The following is a 19124-nucleotide window of genomic DNA, read 5'->3' as shown; positions in this document are numbered from 1 at the left end:
GTTTAAAGGGCGAATATAGGTTTGATATAATATGAGCTTATTTCAAAGGTGCCATTATATAGATTATAAATAACAAGATATTGACATATCTAATTGTATAAGTCTGTTTATAGCTTAAAACCTGTCTAACTCAAGATAATATTATGCAATTAGTGTGGTTCCCTAAGAACTCAAACACCCTAGCATCACACAAGGCTTCGTAGCAAGGTTGAATTAAAAAGCTTTCGTTAAAGGATAGTCGTAATAACGTGGAAACCAATTAATCAGGGGTAAATATACCCATCTTCTACCTTCATACAAATTAAACCCTGAACCACTTCATTATGCAATCTACATTTTCCTGGATATTTTGACTATGATAGTCCACAAGTGTACAGCTTTATAGTACATTGTTTCTATTCGTTAAAGCAACACATATGATAAAAGAAAAAGATTCTTTTTAAAGTAAAATGCTTATATATCAATCAAAATCTATATTTTTTGATTTTTTACTGGTCCACTTCATTATGCAAATCAAAAGAAAATCGATGGGAAAACATTTGTTTTGCACTTTTTTCCACTTTTAAAAATTGATTCTGATAAAATAACAATTTCTTAAGGGATTTATGCATTAATTGCAATGAAAAACAGTTTAAAGTAGATTTTAATGATTTTTCTAAATAAGAAATAATTGAAAAAAATAAATTCTATCCCTATTACTTTAGAGGACAGCTGCTGACCCCCAGTCTTATGGATAAACCTAAATACATGTTAAAGATAAAAATTACCTTGCAAAGTATACAAAAATGTTTTTTGATGTGTTAAAAAAATCCATTTTAAAATCTTGATTTTGAGATGATGGCCTTTAAGATGCTCTTACTGATGGTGATTGTAAGCTAAATGTTATCTTAGTACATGACCATTACTACAACTTGTCTATTAACCTATGTACCATTTTTAGTAGTCATAGCAGCCTCCAATGGAGCCTCTCAACATGAAATATAACCATTATCTAAAAACTGCATTATTTACTTTATGAATTTTAGTAATTAAAATTGCAATTTTTTTCTTTTTTAATATTGCTTGACTGGAGGCTGCTATGACTACAAAAAATGGACCATAGTTCAATATATAAGTTTTCATCATGGGCATGAACTTTGATAACATTTAGCTTACCATCACCACCAATAAGAGCATCTTTAAGGCCATCATCCTCAAAATCAAGATTTTAAAATGGATTTTTTTTAACACATCAAAAAACATTTTTGTATACTTTTCAGGGTAATTTTTATCTTTAACATGTATTTAACTTCATCCATAAGACTGGGGGTCAGAAGCTGTCCTCTAAAGTGATAGGGAGAGAATTTCTTTTTTTCAATTATTTCTTATTTAGAAAAATCATTAAAATCTACCTTAAACTGTTTTTCATTATAATTAATGCATAAATTCCTTAAAAAATTGTTATTTTATCAGAATCAATTTTTAAAAGTGGAGAAAAGTGCAAAACAAACATTTTCCCATCAATTTTCTTTTTATTTGCATAATGAAGTGGACCAGTAAAAAATCAAAAAATATAGATTTTGATTGATATATAAGCATTTTACTTTAAAAAGAATCTTTTTCTTTTATCATATGTGTTGCTTTAACAAATAGAAACAATGTACTATAAAGAGGTACACTTATGGACTACCACAGACAAAATATCCAGGAAAATGAAGATTGCATAATGAAGTGGTTCAGGGTTTATATAAAGTAAAATATTTAAAAGTTTAAAAAAACATCAAATAATGTAAAAAGTAAAAAAAAATAATCAATAAAATTTTCTTGGAGGAAGAATTATTTCAAATCCCTGTTTTTTTAAGGTTCGTGTGTGTATGTGTTAAAATTGGGTACTTCAGGGTTTTTATATTTTCCAGAATTAACCAATGATCTTTGTACAGAAAATAAACTTTAAGGCGTTTTATTTACCCTAGTCAAAACTATTGGCACACTTTTACGCAAATTATTTTTACGCTTTTTAAAAATTTAATTAAAGAGTATATAATTAAAATAATAAACATTTAAATTATCATTCCCATATAAACGACCCCTTAAATAGTGGATGTAAATATTCATTCCCATATAAACAACCCCTTAAATAGTGGATGTAAATATTCATTTATTTCCCTGGTATCTCATTTATATCCCTGGTATGATTTTAGAAGATTTTTAATTTTTTTTGGAAGATTTTATAATTTTTATTAATTACTAAAAGAAAGAAAAAATAAACCAGGGAAATAAATGAAATTTAAAAACCAAAATTAAACCACATTTTACTAGCATAAAAATGAGTTTTTGTTTAAATGAGAATGATATTCCTGTCCAGTTTTTTGTTTAGGAATGAATATTTCTTACCCTCGTGAATAAATGATGACCTATCGGTCCATCATTTATTCCCTCGGGTAAGAAATATTCATTCCTAAACAAAAAACTGGACAGGAATACCCCATTCCTAAACAAAAAACTGGACAGGAATACCCCATTTATTTCCCTGGTATCTCATTTATATCCCTGGTATGATTTTAGAAGATTTTTAATTTTTTTGGAAGATTTTATAATTTTATTAATTACTAAAAGAAGGAAAAATTATACCAGGGAAATAAATGAAATTAAAAAACCAAAATTAAACCACATTTTACTAGCATAAAAATGAGTTTTTGTTTAAATGAGAATGATATTCCTGTCCAGTTTTTTGTTTAGGAATGAATATTTCTTACCCTAGTGAATAAATGATGACCTAAACAAAAAACTGGACAGGAATACCCCATTTAAGATGCGTGCTATTGTAATAGTCAATCAAACTTAAGCAAAATAGTCAAAAAAAAAGTCTTGTAAAGGGCTAAAATAAACCGTTTGTCGTCAATCTCATTTATCATACGTTCAATTGAAACAGAAAATTGCAAAATCTACTTAAGGATTTTTTTGAATTTTTAAATTTGGCATAGATATTCTAAAAGTATGAAATGGCACCTTTTATATAAGCTCATAATATCGAACCTATATTCGCCCTTTAAAGGGTTTCTTCATGGTAGAAACTCAACTTCAAATTTCAATAGCATATTTCTTGCTACAAAAAAAATGCTTTTTACAATTTTCTTACTTCTAAAAGTATGTATAAATTTATATTTCCATCAATTTTGATTCCTGAAGCCACTCTATTCTATTTCTCTTTTTTGTATGCTTTAGCGAAATCTTTTTCTTTTTTTTCTCGAACATGCACTAACTGTTTTCCTTTGAAATGATTTTGTAGGCTTTTAAACTAAAGGATAGTTAAAGTATGTTTGTTAAAACAGGATTATAAGATTAACAAAGAAATACTTTCGGGAATTGATATTTTCTTCTTTCTTTGCTTTTCTTTTATCTTCATCAATAGTTTATCAAATACAAGGTTGTGCGAAATTTTTAAACGTCCTTCAAAGTAATGATAATCTGTGTTTCATGTTTATGGGATGATAATTGTTGAGAATTATTGGGAGTAGGTTTAGTTGCGGGCATAGGTAATTCCTAGATTTAGTGCGAAACACATCCGAAAACGGTAACACCCCCTTAAACCAAAATCAAGATGGGGTTAGCGGGGTGTGAAACAGAATATCCAAACAAAGATGTGTATTTAAAAGATTAATTGATTAGGTGTAACATACCTATCAATTACCTCATAAGTACGAGGCTGCTTGTCCATGACAATTAAACGTCAGATCCAACGACCATTGAATATAATATTCTACATATTTAGTGCGAAGGAAGTTTTGCTGGAAATTTTGCAATTGAAACAGATGAAGAACAGGTATTTTCTTAAAATGAGATTTTAATTCCTAATCTGGCTCTTCTTTTTTTATAAATTGTGAACAATTGACTATTGAAGAATAAATACAACGACCAAATGGTATAAAAAGTATAATTTTATTACCTGACAAAATAAAGTACAAGAGTCATATAAAATAGTTATTTAGTATTATCATGCATATTTTTTTTCTTTTTAGGAATATGATGAAAACTGTGAGACAGATCAGAGCTCAATACAAAGACATGCTTCACTCCGTAAATCACAAGAATTTTACAGAAACAGCGAAGAGAAACAAATACATATGCTTCATGTAAGCTAGTGTTGTTAAGTTTATTAGTAGCGAAGCTACTCTATAATTCACAATGTCCGTCCGTCTGTCCGTCCGTCTGTCCGTCCGTAATTAATGAATTGGGGGAAACGTGATTTTCTCGGCTCCTATAAAAGATAGAGAGCTGAAATTTTTTGACAACATTCCCATCATTAAGGAGCAAAATTAACTATAAAAACATCAACGGCGATCGGACTGCTTTTTAGCAGGTTTTAGGCTATTTTTTATATTTTCCAAATTTTCCCCATATCTTTGGTTTTTATGGTCCGATTTTCAAAAAATTTTCAGTTGAAGATATCAAAATTAAATTTCCCGTCATTTGAAGAAAACAACAATGACGGTCAGACTGCCTTTTTGCAGGTTTTTGGCTATTTTAATATTTTTCACATTTTCCCCATATCTTTGGTGTTTATGGTCCGATTTTCATTTGAAGAAAACAACAATGACGGTCAGACTGCCTTTTTGCAGGTTTTTGGCTATTTTAATATTTTTCACATTTTCCCCATATCTTTGGTGTTTATGGTCCGATTTTCAAAAGTTTTTCAGTTAAAGATATCAAAATTAAGTTTCCTGTCGTTTGAAGAAAACAACAATGACAGTCAGACTGCCTTTTTGCAGGTTTTGGGCTATTTTTCATATTTTTCACATTTTTACCCATATCTTTGGTGTTTATGGTCCAATTTTCAAAAATTTTTCAGTTAAAGATATTTAAATTAAATTTCTGGAGTTTTAAGAAAAGAAACAATGGCGGCCAAACTGACTTTTGGCAGGTTTTTGGCTATTTTTATATGTTTGACATATTTCCCCATATCTTTGGTATTTTTGGTCCAATTTTAAAACTTTTTTGCATTAACAGTTTCAACATATTTTTTCCATTGTTATGTGCATCTAGTATGTAATTTACTTTAACCGTCTTCATCATACAAAATAAAACAAGGTTTCGTGTTTATTTTCTCCAACAAATATATTCTTGATTTTAATAAATACACTTTAAATCTACTTCTACGTATTCCCATCCACAATTTTTGTGCTTCGCTACTTATGGATGTTGTCATCCTTGTTTAGATATCCTTATACGAAAGTAACAGGATGTCTGTTTGTGTGTTTATGTGTTTGTGTGTCTGTGTTTTTGTACCGAAGGATCTCGCTAACCGATAAACCGATCAGGGTAGCTTCTCATAGGTCCCGGGAAGGTTTATAACTATTTTGGGGTAGGGTACCACCACCCTCCCAAGAGAAATTTTTTTAACCAAAATTAAAAATGGGGGCAGCACCCCACCCCCCCCCCCCCCCTCAAAACAAAATCCCCTCCCCAAATTTTTATTTTTTGTTTTAAAATCCAAAATGATAAATTGGGTTATAAAAATCGACTCTCCTCTCCTTAAGTGCCCCTAGAGGCCTCTAGGGGCGTAGCTTGTGGTCCCTGATATATTAATAAAAAATAAATTATTAAATTATATTTTAGGATAAAAATTTAAATTTATTATCTGGAATGAAATTAAGAAAGTTGGCAACAGATACAGAAACATCCGCAGGTTATTAATTTAATCATTATGCCACAAAAAGTAAAGGAACCCGAAAATTTTGATTTCCTCTTCAATAACATATTTAATTAAAAACTAATTTCTAGACCTGAAATATAATGTTTTTCCTAACTTTTACTTTAGATAGTGGAATTATTATGCCACGAAGAAGACAGCGTGCTCTAACAAATAGCTTTAGTGTTGAGGTAGGAATGAATTTCCATTTTTAAAACTTACATTTTTTAAGATGAGATAAAACTAATATCAGACAACTAATATAAATATTTTTATAATAAGTTATAAATTGTAATCCAGGACTGGTTGAAAAATGACGAAAATGAGGAGAAGAGACTTGATAGAGTTGGGCGCAAGTCCAGACCTAGCTGTATTAGTTCAGAAGTTTTGCAGGTAAACAAAAATAAACGATCATAATAATGAACCTAGTAATTTTTTTATTTCATCATTCTTAATGCTTAAGAATCAATTAAGTTTTTAATATAACATCAGATTTATTTAGTTGCAAGGGTTGGAAGAGGACAGTATTCTAGGTCAAGTTCATCTTGATCTTGCCAAGTATCATGAAACATGCAGGTAATATTATAATTTTAGAACTGACTTAGCTTTCTGTAAATTTTCAGAAAGACAAACCTTGATATGGAACTAATACTTGTACACCGGAAAAAGTTTATTTATTTAAAATGATAATTAATTGATTATTATTCATTTACTTTTTAGATTCGATGAAGAAGAGATGGATACAGAATCTGCCCTATTTCACCTAAAGGCAGCAGCTGATTGTAACAATTTGATTGCGTGTACAGCTCTATCACAAATTCTGTGTGGAATGTTAAATGATATCCTACCTGCTCTAACTAAAGATGATGCCGCCTCTTTCTTTCCCTGTCAGGTATAGTTCATAGTCACTGCATACAAATTTTCAAAATTGAGCCAACAGCAAGGACGTCCAATGCGTCAGATCCAACGACATATGTCCGTCCGCGAACTTTTGCGTTAACTTTTGCCATAGAATTGATAAAAGAATAAGTCTTCCAGTCGTCTGAGATAGTTACAAATGAGCCTAGTCTTTATTTATTTTGTGAGCATTTTATAGGGCAAGGGTGCTGTTGATATTAAACTTGTTTAGCCTATAAGTTTTTAATGTAATTTCTATATGTTTAAGAATTGTATGTTATTTTAAAAAGTTTAAAAACTAGTTTTGTTATATGCAGTTGCTAAATTAGTCATTTTTTATATACAGAAGCTACTCTACAAGTTTTCGCATCTATCTGTCCCTGATGATAGCTTGGCACGATTTTTATTACAAGTGCCGATAATTTTCTTTTCTTCGCCCCAACATCCCTTCACTTATCTTAAATTTTCCTTTTTCTCCATTTGACTAGCCGATCACCATAGGTTGTCCGTGTATTTTGCGTCCAATATTTTTTCTATTTCTTCTTTATCCAAACTTTATTTCCTTCTATCTTTAAGTGTGTGCTTTTATGCCAAGCTTTGCAACTAATGGTTGTAATAGTTCTTTTCATTTTAGAGTTATAAGCTGTTTTACCTCTTGTCATTATTCTTGTATTGTCAACTTTAAAATTTCAATATGTTAACCAAAGAACTTCTGCTTTCTTTAGATGGAAGATATTGGATTGGACTATCTAACTCGTGCAGCAAATGCTGGAGATGTGAATTCTGTTCTTTACCTTGCAAAGGCTTATGACACTGGTCTTAATCTTGGGTCTGATAGGAAGGTAATACAAATTAATGGTTTAAACAAATCATTGTACATAAAGTAATATTTTTCCTAGATATCTTTCTTTTTTAATAATTCTTAATTAATTAAAATATTTCATGAAATGGTTCAATTATTTTTTAGGCCTCATTAAGTGAAGCAGTTCGTTGGTACAAGAAGGCTCTTGATCTTAACTGCGAACAGCCTTATCTTGTTCAAGCTAGAATTGCTGAGATATTGGTTCATGGAGGAGAGGATGTACCAAAGTATGTTTTATTTTAGTAATAAGTAGAATAAGAAAAAATCGAACAATGTATCTAAAATTCATTATTTGTCTGTATTTGACTTTGGCCACTAAAACTAATGCAACTTTAATTTCAAAGTCTTTGGATACTAGCACATAGAAAGCCTCTAAAAGTGTTCTCAAAGCAGACTGAATATAAACAAATCAAATATTATCAGACAATAATAACAAATTTCATAATAAGTTTATTTAAGTTGGGTCCAAAAAATGGGGTTTTTGTTCTTATGACAATCTACCTAAGAGAGAAACTCTAATTGTAATACTTATAAAAGTAACACCTGTAGAACCCAAATATCATTTGGTGTAAATTGAAAATAGGAAATGGGAGGTAAACGAATTTTAGAGGTAAAATATATTGATTAATTACAGAAAATACCTAAGATACATAATTGATTAAAATACAAAACACAATTTTAATTTTGATAAGATTTACCTACACTTTAAAATTTCTAGATAAATCTGTTTTTTTTAAGGAAATTATCATTGGATGCTAAAATTGAATTAGTTGTCAATTGTCCCTTCCCTTCCCTATGGTTTAGTTTATATTAAGAAAATATCTCTAGGTACACTTTTTAAATAGTTTTAGGAGCCAAACTGCACAATTTTAGGGCGGTGCGGATTTAAGTTTTTTATCCTGTTAAGTCAAAAATTTACATAAACTTAGCAAACACTCTCTTCATCTTTCAGAGATCCATTAAGAGCTGGGGAATTATACAACGAAGCAGCAGAATCTGCTTTGGAAGATATGAAAGGAAAACTTGCTAACAGGTAATTAAAAGCATTAATAATATGATGATAATAATGCAGAGTGGAGCAAATAGAAGATTTTAGCCGGGATTCTAAAAAAATCCGGAAATGAGTTTTCTAAATGACTACTTTATATAATGTCCAGGGATAAATAATTGTAAGAAATAAAAAATGATGGTCATCAAAAAGTTAGCTCGTACGTCCATTTGTAACCATTTCTTTCTGTAACACCTTGTCCATTCTAACTCTAACTCTGGCTGTAGAAGAGCTAGAAGAATGGGAGAGGACTGCTAAACAAAAATTTTATTTATACCTTTAAAAACTTAGGTTCAAAATACTAAAAGGACCCAGAACCCCCTGCCCTCCCTTACTTAAAAAGTCTTCACTCACTTCCCCATTTTATTGTTATCTCCCCGTAGAACCTGTAAGAAATGGTTTCCTCCTTTTTTTTGTTCTCTACCTTTTCCTAGAACCAATAAAGTGAACCTTTTTAAAAGTATATTATTGTCAATTTGACCATAAATAGCATTTGACGAATTTTGAAGCCTGTAAATATATTTTGCCCCACTGCACTGTGTTGCATTTTTCGGGAATTGTTTATTACGCATTATACATTCTTATAAAAATATTATATTATCCTATTCTAGTGTGACGTGAACAGGGGTGTAGGTAGCTATAAGTAATTCTTCAATGTTTACTGAGATTTGTACAGTCTGATACCAAATCGGCTTAAACAGTGATATAAACTTACTAAATAAGCAACATAGCTGTATATGAGTTTTCTGCCCTAGCTCGATAGACCATACATTTTTCAGGGGTAAACGGATAGAAAATACGTTAGTTTATTAAAGGTAGAAATATATCCACATTATACCTTACCCCTTCTTCGTCCATAGGTATGTTATATCATATCGTTTTTATTTCAGGTATTACATGTTAGCTGAAGAGGCATGGGCTTACTGTCAAGATTGAAACCATTTTCAAGCTAATTGTCATTGTAAATAGTTAATTATTTATAATAAAAATATTTGTTTATGCCAAAAAATCATAAATATTAATTAAGTTTGCCTGTTAAAACATAATTTTTAATTGAGTGAATTTTTGTACTTATTATTAGAATTATTTTGTTATTGTTTTTGTGTGTTATTTAACTGATGACTTTGCTTACATGTACTAGAAATCAGGTTTTTATCACAAACAGTTGTGATAATTATTTTAATTAACTGCACTGTTTTTTTAATTTGTTGCTTGAGTTTTTGAATTAAGGAGCTTTTTAACGCTTTCAAAGTACTTTTTTTTGTGAAGGGGGGGGGGGGAAGCCCACACAACACTGATAACGCGAAAGTGGCAAATGTTCCCCTCCCAGTTATACTGAAATTACATTTATCAAGGTTTAGTGTTTTTATTTATTTGAATTGTTATAATGTTAATAGATATATTTAAATAAAATGTAATAATAAAACTTTTTTTTTCAATAATGTATTTTTTGACAAGGACTTATAGTAAAGTAACATAATGTTTGTCTGTCTGTATTGAAGGATCTCGCAAACTGCTGAACCGTTATGGTTCTCCTTTACAGGGTAGCTTCGCATAGTTTCTGGTAAGGTTAATAACTAATTTGAGAGAGGGTACCACCAACCTTCTAAAAGAAATCGCCCCTAGAATAAAATTCCCCCTCTCCCCAAAAAAAAAAAATTCAACTAAATTATTATTGGGGGTAGTTGAGTCCACTCTCCTCCCGAAAAATTTCTTTTCTTTTTAAATCTAAAATAAAAATTGGTTATTTAATTCAACTCCCTCCTCATGTGCCCCTAAGGGCGTAGTCGCTAGTATGTAAAAATGTAACGAGAGAAAATATTGATATCTATAATACAAAGTAGCTTGATGTCTGTCCGTCCGTCTGAAGCTTAAGATCTCGGCAACCACTGAACCGATCGGATTCTACTCTTCAGGGAATATACCTACTGGTCCTGTGGTGGTTTTTGGCTATTTTCCTGGGTAGTGGGACACCCCAAACCCCCCGAAAAACAAAAAATTCTCCCTCCTTTTTGTTTTGCTGAAGATTTCCCTAATCCTTTCACGAAGTTTGCCTTAATTTTTTTTTATCACCTCTAGAGGCTTTGCCCCTAGAGGCTAGGGGCGAAGCCGCTAGTCAATAATACTAAGTAGCTTGATGTCTGTCTGTACGTGTGAAGCTTAAGATCTCGGTAACCGCAGAATTGATCGGATTCTACTCTTCAGGGTATATATCTATTGGTCCTGTGGTAGTTTTAAGCTATTTTCTTGGGAGGGAGTATCGTTCGCAGCACCCGAAATTTTTTTTATCTTTTATTTTTTTAAAACTCATGAGACAAAGCCCCTAGAGACTAGGGGCAAAGCCGCTAGTCTTTAATTCAAAGTAGAATGATGTCTGTCTGTCCGTCCGACCGTCTGAAGCTTAAGATCTCGGTAACCACTGAACCGATTGGTCCTGTGGTGGTTTTAAGCTATTTTCTTGGGGGGTGGGACACCCCCAACCCCGAAAAAAATGAAAATTTCCCCCCCCAAAAAGAATTTTCATATTTTTTTTCTAATTTTAATGTTTTTTATGTTTTTATATATATTTATAATTTTTTATATTTTTTTAGACTTTTTTGTATCTTCTTTATATTTTCAATTATTTTCTTCTTTTTAAATTTCTTTTCTTCTTTTAAACTTTGTTTTATCAAATTCAAAAAGATTGAAAACTTCCTTATCCTGTAAGGGCAAAGCTCCAAAAAGGCTAATGACAAAGAAATTTTAAATAACGGTTTCACGCCAAACGTAGGAATGGAAAAACATTGGAGTGGACAAACGCAGGAGTCCCAAACGTTTGAGTGGGACAAACGCAGGAGTGGGACAAACGTCGGAGTGGACAAACGCAGGATTTTTGGGACAAACGTCGGGGTGGACAAACACAGGAGTCCCCAAATTTTTTTCTTCAATTTTAAATTTTTTTTCAATTTTGATTTTTTTTTTCAATTTTAAATTTTTTTCTTCTCAATTTTGAATCTTTTTTATACAAACCTTTTTTCTGAAGTAAAAAAACTCTGTATTTTAGAAAACCCTGTAGGGCTTTCTGTTAACTAGCCTAACAGCTTGCATGGGGTAAACCACTGCAGAGCCTATACCTGCCGTACTTTAACCATGCATGGCTTCCCAGTAGAACTTAACATTGTCTTATCTGAGATAACCCCTGCGGTGCCTACTCTGCTCTAGTTCCTTTTCTTATAGGTATATAAAATATATCTGGGGTGTCTAAATCATGAAAAGGGTATCCAAAAGATGGTGGGGATAGAGGTTCAAGATTGGGGTCAGCTTCACACCCTTAACTGGAATAGTGCAAAGAACTCATTATGAACTATGTATTTTATACATGGCCAAACTGCTGTCGAAGTAAAACAGAAGATCCCTTAAATTTTTACATAAATCTCAACACAAATAATAAAATATATAATTTCCCTAGAGCAATAAAATAAATTTATATTCTGTGTAAATTTTTATGTAAAATAATATGATCATGCATAGCCATATACATTACACACACACTACACATTTTCCATCATTTCAATTCTCTTGGGGAAATAAACAAAAGTAATGTGTGGAATTTGAAGCAGATAAAATTTCAAAACAATGCAATGTGACAATGTGAAACCACATCTGTATTCTGTTTTGTCGCCAAAAAAATATGTAGAGACATATCAGTTGCAAACAGATAATGGACGCAAACCGGCTTGTCTACATATTTTGTCCTGTATAGATTTAAGTTTTTCTATCTATAGTCTTTTATAAGTTTTTGTGATTTTCTGACATTATGAATATCTTTTATTGTTATGTCCTTCTTTCTTATTTTCAAAAAAATCTGATCATTTAGTTCATAATGTACTTTGTCCATTTGCTTGTCCATTATTTTTTTTATACTTTTGATGATAAACTAACATGTATCATAAGCATTATATTCTTATTGTTAGCCCATTAGTTGTTTTGTATGTTGTGTTGAATTAAATAGTATATTTTAAGAATTCGGCAGCCGGCTTCTAAATGCAAGTTTACAGCCAATTTTTTCGAATTCTTAAAGTATTAATTAATAATCAGTAATTTTTATGTCTAAGTAGATGTTAATAATTTTTATTTCAATATACATATATGATGTTTTTTTTCCGAAAGTTTAAAGATATTATTTTAAGCGCAAAACAAAGTAGAGCTCTTGTGTTTTTACAATTTTTTAAGATTAACTTTTTACTTGTTTGAAATTTCATATTTTCTTTGGCTTTTTTACACATTGTAAATAATAAATGACATTGTGTCTAGTTAATCTATTTAACTGCTTTTTATACTAGCCTCTGGAGGCTTTGCCCCTACATGTGATATTGGATCTTGTTTTTTAAGTTTACTATTTTTATGAGCAAAAAGCTGCTCTATGATTGATTCGCACAATCCGTTATATATATCATATGTTAGAGACATAAATTTTTCAACTGTTCAGACAGATCACTGAAATTCATCTTAAGATTTAGATCATTATGGAGCATATATAAGTATAAAACATTTGTTGTACTACTTTGTATATAGATAAATTTGATAATGATATTCATGGATGAAAAGATGGTTTTCCCTTAAGTTGCCTTGTTGACCACTTCCCCTTAATTTCATTTCAACAACCGTCTGGAAAGACTCACGTTGGACATTCAACAAGTGAAGGAACTAAAAAATTGTGTCTATTTTCATGAATTCAATAACATAAATAAAGCATATTCTATATTCTTCCAAATTCATTCAATTCACCTTGACTTTAGCAAAACAATTGATACATAGCTTAGCATCCATGACGGAGCATTATACATATTATATTTTGATATTCATGTTTTTTTTAATGAATTGGTTTACAAAGATTATAATCTTTTAATTTAGTTACAAACATATTTCTTGTAGCGAAGTTACTCTATAACTCACTTTATCCACCCGTCCTCCTGTCCGTCCAACAGTCTGTCTGTACGGCTTAGGGTAAATGTAAGGATAGAAATTTCTAAAGTTGTACAATGGGCGGGGGAGGGAAGGGTTAACCATGCCAAAGTATTGGAGAAATGTAATTGATTCTAACTATACATAAAAAAAGATTTAGAGGAGTACTACCCTCAAAAATCTCCAAAACCCAAAATTATAATTTTAGCCAGCGTCAGTCCTTTTTTCTTTTTCTTGAAATTTTCAAAATACTATGATATTAATTTTTTACAAGGGAATTGTTTTTTTTTCGTCCGTCGGAAATTGTATGACAGTTAATACATTTTTTTTATGGAAGATGTGTTTTTCTTTGCACTAGAAAAGGTAAAAAGCAAAGGATGTAAGGGGCGGGGGTAAAGGGAAAATATCTTCCCATAAAAAAAATTACTGTTTGGCCGTTTGTTTAACTTTTCTTAATAATTTAACAAATTTTTACATGTCTGTTCTTCCCTTCTTCCTCTTCTTCATGGAAGTTGTCATCGATTTCCCAACATATCAACAAAAGATGTCCTTTAATCTATTCCCAATGTACCCAAACTTTATTAGATACCATGATAATTAATTTTGAATTAAAGGGCGAATATAGGTTCGATATGATATGAGCTTATATCAAAGGTGCCATTACATACTTTTAGAATATCTATGCCAAATTTAAAAATTCAAAAAAATCCTTAAGTAGATTTTGCAATTTTCTGTTTCAATTGAACATATAATAAATGAGATTGCAGACAAAATCGTTTATTTTAGCCCTTTACAAGACTTTTTTTTGACTATTTTGCTTAAGTTTGATTGACTATTACATTGGCACGCACCTTAAAAGATAATTTAAATGTTTATTATTTTAGATTATATACTAGTTTATTTAATTTTTTAAAAAGCATAAAAATAATTTGCGTAGAAGGGCGTCAGGAGTATTGACAGGGTAAATAATACGTCTTAAAGTTTATTTTCTGTACAGAGATCTTTGATTAATTCATGATGATATAAACAACCCTTGTGTACGCATTTTCAACACACACACACACGGCCACAAAAAACAGGGATTTGAAATCATTCTTCCTCCAAGAAAATTTTTTTACGATTATTTTTTTTTACTTTTTACATTATTTGATGTTTTTTTTTAACTTTTAAATAATTTACTTTATGAAGGTAGAAGGAGGGTATATTTACCCCTGATTAATTGGTTTCCACGTTATTACGACTATCATTTAACAAAAGCTTTTTAATTCAACCTTGCCACGAAGCCTTGTGTGATGCTAGGGTGTTTGAGTTCTTAGGGAACCACACTAATTACAAAATATTTTCTTCGAGAATGACGGGTTTTAAGCTATAAACAGACTTATACAATTGAATATGTCAATATTTTTAAGTTATTTATAATCTATGGAATTGCACCTTTGATATAAGCTCATATCATATCGAACCTATATTCGCCCTTTAAGTACAAACAATTTCATGTAAAGTAATTACGTAATTCTGCGTGAGTTTGTGCATACATAAACGACAATTCTACTTTAATTCATCATAACAAAATTCAATGAAGATTATATCAAATAGAAAAAAAATGAATATCATATAATTGAAAAAATATATCTTAAAGAAATTCATATAAAATGAAAAGATATAGGAAAGGAGTATTAATTCAAGCTTTAAAAGAATGCAAAGCTAGAACTAGATTCGAACCTGGCGATAAACAACAGAATGGATCTTGTTTTTAAACGAAAATATTTTATAAATTTATATTGAATAATGATTATTTTCTTTAATCTTTATTTTCAAATTCTGAACAAGGAAATAAATACTGATGAACAAAATTTGATCGTTTAATCTCGTCTTTAATTTTGTCTAGGTCTTCCACTTCGTCTGAAATACATTCATTGATTTTAATATGCAAAGTGTGTTATATAACATTTCGATTTTCTATGTTGTGAGTTTTTTAATGTTGATACATTTTGAAGTTTTAAAACTATTTTTTTGTTTGTTGTAAAAATATATTCATTCTTGACAAAATGTGCCCATATCTTGGCATTTACTTATGACATGAATACACATTTGCTTTTAAGTTTTTTTTTCTGTATTTATTTTCATTTTTCTTTAAATTTGATAATTAGATATGAAATTTATGTTTATGTTTGTGATAATATATCTATATGATTGAATAAGAATAATTTCGAATTTTATATATTTTATCTACATTTCATTGCACCATTGGGTGACGAATTCGGTCTTTTTTCAAATATATATTCTGGGGATTATATTCTAAAATCATCACCTAGTTTTACATTGTAAATTTCTGCTCCGATTGTGTAGACAACAAATATATTACAGTTTCTGAAAAAAATGTCTTTCATTTTAAATATAATGGTTAATTATATTTTGAAAATTGGGGTGGTAAAATGAAAATAGGGCGCAATGAGAGCCAAATGTTGCTGCATGAAAGTATTTTTTGGTCCAAGAAAACAAATGTTTCATACCTAAATATGCTCAATATTGATGGGAATGTTTAGAAAAAGTTTCAGAATTCTATCTTTTATAAGAGCCGAGAAAATTAGGTTTGAAAAATAAAAGCGGCTAAAAAGCTGCTTAAAAGCAGTCAGACCGCTACGGATTTTTATACTTTATTATTCTCCATATTGATAGGAATGTTGACAAGAAGTTTCAGCTTTCTTTCTGTTTTAGGAGCAAAGAAAATCAGTTGTTAAAGATATAAGCGGCTAAAAAGCTGTTTAAAAGCAGTCCGACAACTACGGACTAGTTATGCTCCATATTTATGGGAATGTTGACAAGAAGTTTCAGCCTTTTATCTTTTACATGAGCCGAGAAATTCAGTTTTGAAAAATAAAAGCTGCTTAAAAGCAGTCCGACTACTAATGTTTTTTACTTGATTATGCTCCATACTGATGGGAATGTTGACAAGAAGTTTCAGCTTTATATTTATTACTAACGGCTACGCCCCTAGAGGCACTTGAGGAGGGGAGAGTCGAATTTGACAACCCAATTTTTAAAAACAAATTTGGGGGAGGAAATTTTTTTTTTGGGGGGGTGTCCCCCTAATTTTAAATTTAGTTATAAAAAAATTGTGGGGGGGGGCCTATGAGACCCTGTTAAGGAGAACTAGATCAGTTCAGTGGTTAGCGAGATTCTTCGGTACAACAAACAGACAGACAGACAAACATCCTTTTACTTTATTATAAGGATAGGAGCCAAGAAAATCAGTTGTAAAAAAATAAAAGCGTCTAAAAAGTTGCATGAAAGCAGTCCGACTGCTACCGATATGTTATACTTAATTTTGCTCCTCATTGATAGTAGTTTAAACTATAGAGTAGCTTCTCTAATAAAAAATACTTAAATATAACTTTACCTTGAGTAGCAAGATTCTAATAACCCCTGGGATTCCAAAACTTTGGCAGCACTTAATAATTTCTTTCTATGGTCTGAAAATAATTGTAAACTGGTTAGGTTTGACTTAAGAAGGAAATTTTTCTCAAATGGTTTCTATATTTTAAAGTTTTTAGTAGCGAAACTACTCTATAATTCACAATGTCCGTCCGTCCGTAATTAATGAATTGGGGGAAATGTGATTTTCTCGGCTCCTATTCAAGATAAACAGCTGAAATTTTTAGTGAAGATTTCCATTATATATGCCCATCTAATATATAATTGTTTGCTCCGTATGTTTGTTATTTGGGGTGTTAGATCGATTCCTAGATTTTTACGTTTTCGTGATTTTCTCAACTCCTTTTCAAGATAAAGGGCTGAAATTTTTAGGAATTAATTAATTTTATATTCTACATATTTTCACCAAGTTTTATTAATATTTTAATTGGGGTGCTAGATCGATTCCTAGATTTTTTAGGTTTTCATGGTTTTCTCAATTCTTATTCCGGATTGACGGTTGAAATTATTAGGGATTGAGTATGCTCATGTTCTACACATTTCCATCAAGTTTCACTAAGATTTGTCTATTAATTACGGTGCTAGATCGATTCCTAGATTTTAAAGTTTTCATGATTATAAGGTTGCGTGATTTTAAAGGTGTGATGATTTCCCTATTTTACCAATATTAATATTTATTATATGACACTGCTTTATAGTATTTTTTTCCTGATATACAATCATAATTTTTGAGCTTCGCTACTTATGGATGTTGTCATCCTTGTTTAGATATGTTTTTCAACCTATTTCTAATAAAAATACACTATTCAAGACATCTATAATACAAAGTAGCTTGATGTCTGTCCGTCCGTCCATCCGGATTCTACTCTTCAGGGAATATACCTACTGGTCCTGTGGTGGTTTTAGGCTTTTTTCTTGGGGGACACCCCCAACCCCCCCCCAAAAACAAAAAAAATCCCCCCCATTTTTTTTTTGTAGGAGATATCCTTGGTCCTTTTTTTTGTAGGTGATATCCTATTTGTAGGATTTGTAGGAGATATCTTATTTTTTTTTAACGAATTTCACCTTATCTTTTTTTATCATCTCTTGGGGCAAAGCCCCTAGAGGCTAGGGGCGAAGCCGCTAGTGAAGATATATTTCAATTTTAGCAATTATTTTCAATAAACTTTGATTCTTGTAGAATTAGATCCAGCAATATTAGCTCGGTTTCTTTTTAAAAAATTCTGCATGTATTGACAATTGACATAGCAAAAGTTATTATAAAACTTCAACTAAAAGATAAGTGACTTTATTTCAGGACGCTTGTATTTTAACAAGTTTCAGAGTAATTTCAAAGAATATTTTGAAGCATTTTAAAAAATCTAAGGCATGGCTTTCTTTAGATTAAAATATTTTGTCTTTTTGTTTGAGATGTTAAGCATTACTTTCATGTACAGTAAAACTTTCTCAACAATAATATATTTTTATAAATCTTTAATGCTGTTACCTGTCAGCCATTCTTCGGTAATGATTCCATTTTTTGATGCTGATCTTTTCTTTGACCACACAATATTTCTAATTTCTCTTGTCTTAAAACTAAATAAAAAAGATTATATATTATTTTAAAAACTTCATATTTTTTTAAGCTTTGTAAAAGTATATATAATTTTTGAACTTTTCAGTATGAAAATATTGACCTATTTTTTAAAAAAATATTCTTAATCAGACATAAACCTAAAAAATTAGAAAAAAAAAATTACCATACAAATAATGTTTCTTTATTGTCAACAACTTTATGAAATACATCTTCTAATACCCCTTCTGGTTTTAGAATATTCAACAATCCAAAGTTTCTAAATATTTTCAAATTTAGTTTTTATGATGTTCAAACATATGAAGAATGTAGAAAAATCGAAAATCTATTAATTTATCAAAACTAAAACAGGAAACTTACATGAGTATAAATTCTAGAGTTTCATTAAATAGAATTTCAGACTCTAATTGGCAAACCTAATATATTTAATTGCAATTAAAAATTAAGATTATGAAATAGAAAACAATTATTAAGTAGAATTTTAAGAAATGCATTTGGTGATCACCAGATGAAGGATATTTAAAAGAAGTTTAGCTTAGAATGTTCCTTATAATATGATTAGATTTTACCTTTTGAATTGGTTTGCCGCTAAGTAAAAGATAGTAAAATCTTTTAGCCTGCTCTTTGTCATCCAAAGTTTTCAAAATTGATTGCCTATAAGATTTAAAGATGTTGAGTATTCATCATGTTTAATTTA

At 30.3% G+C, this 19124-nt stretch overlaps 2 protein-coding genes across 3 annotated transcripts in view; one reads left to right on the top strand and one right to left on the bottom strand.

Annotated features, from left to right (window-relative positions):
• Positions 1–9910, top strand: part of LOC145329496 (eukaryotic elongation factor 2 kinase-like) — a 37955-nt gene extending 28045 nt beyond the window's left edge. For both annotated transcript variants that reach the window (XM_080173685.1, XM_080173684.1), the window contains 11 exons: positions 3752–3802; positions 3999–4112; positions 5596–5665; positions 5798–5859; positions 5969–6061; positions 6171–6244; positions 6389–6560; positions 7291–7407; positions 7533–7654; positions 8380–8460; positions 9366–9910. In XM_080173685.1, coding sequence (XP_080029811.1) covers positions 3752–3802; positions 3999–4112; positions 5596–5665; positions 5798–5859; positions 5969–6061; positions 6171–6244; positions 6389–6560; positions 7291–7407; positions 7533–7654; positions 8380–8460; positions 9366–9411 — 1002 coding nt within the window. In that variant the 3' untranslated portion in view covers positions 9412–9910. The remainder of the gene's footprint in view (positions 1–3751; positions 3803–3998; positions 4113–5595; positions 5666–5797; positions 5860–5968; positions 6062–6170; positions 6245–6388; positions 6561–7290; positions 7408–7532; positions 7655–8379; positions 8461–9365) is intronic.
• A 5301-nt stretch (positions 9911–15211) lies between these two features.
• Positions 15212–19124, bottom strand: part of LOC145329492 (uncharacterized) — a 34858-nt gene continuing 30945 nt past the window's right edge. Inside the window, exons 22-28 of the mRNA XM_080173679.1 lie at positions 18997–19081; positions 18788–18843; positions 18594–18686; positions 18341–18429; positions 16820–16892; positions 15731–15789; positions 15212–15321 (exon numbers count right to left, since the gene is read on the bottom strand). Of these exons, the coding sequence (XP_080029805.1) occupies positions 15221–15321; positions 15731–15789; positions 16820–16892; positions 18341–18429; positions 18594–18686; positions 18788–18843; positions 18997–19081 (556 nt within the window). The 3' untranslated portion in view covers positions 15212–15220. The remainder of the gene's footprint in view (positions 15322–15730; positions 15790–16819; positions 16893–18340; positions 18430–18593; positions 18687–18787; positions 18844–18996; positions 19082–19124) is intronic.

This window comes from Acartia tonsa, chromosome 10, assembly GCF_053477335.1.
Source record: "Acartia tonsa isolate MP-2025a chromosome 10, ASM5347733v1, whole genome shotgun sequence".
NCBI lineage: Eukaryota > Metazoa > Arthropoda > Copepoda > Calanoida > Acartiidae > Acartia > Acartia tonsa.
Note: the sequence above shows the minus strand (reverse complement) of the source record. Positions and strands in the feature narration are given on the sequence as shown.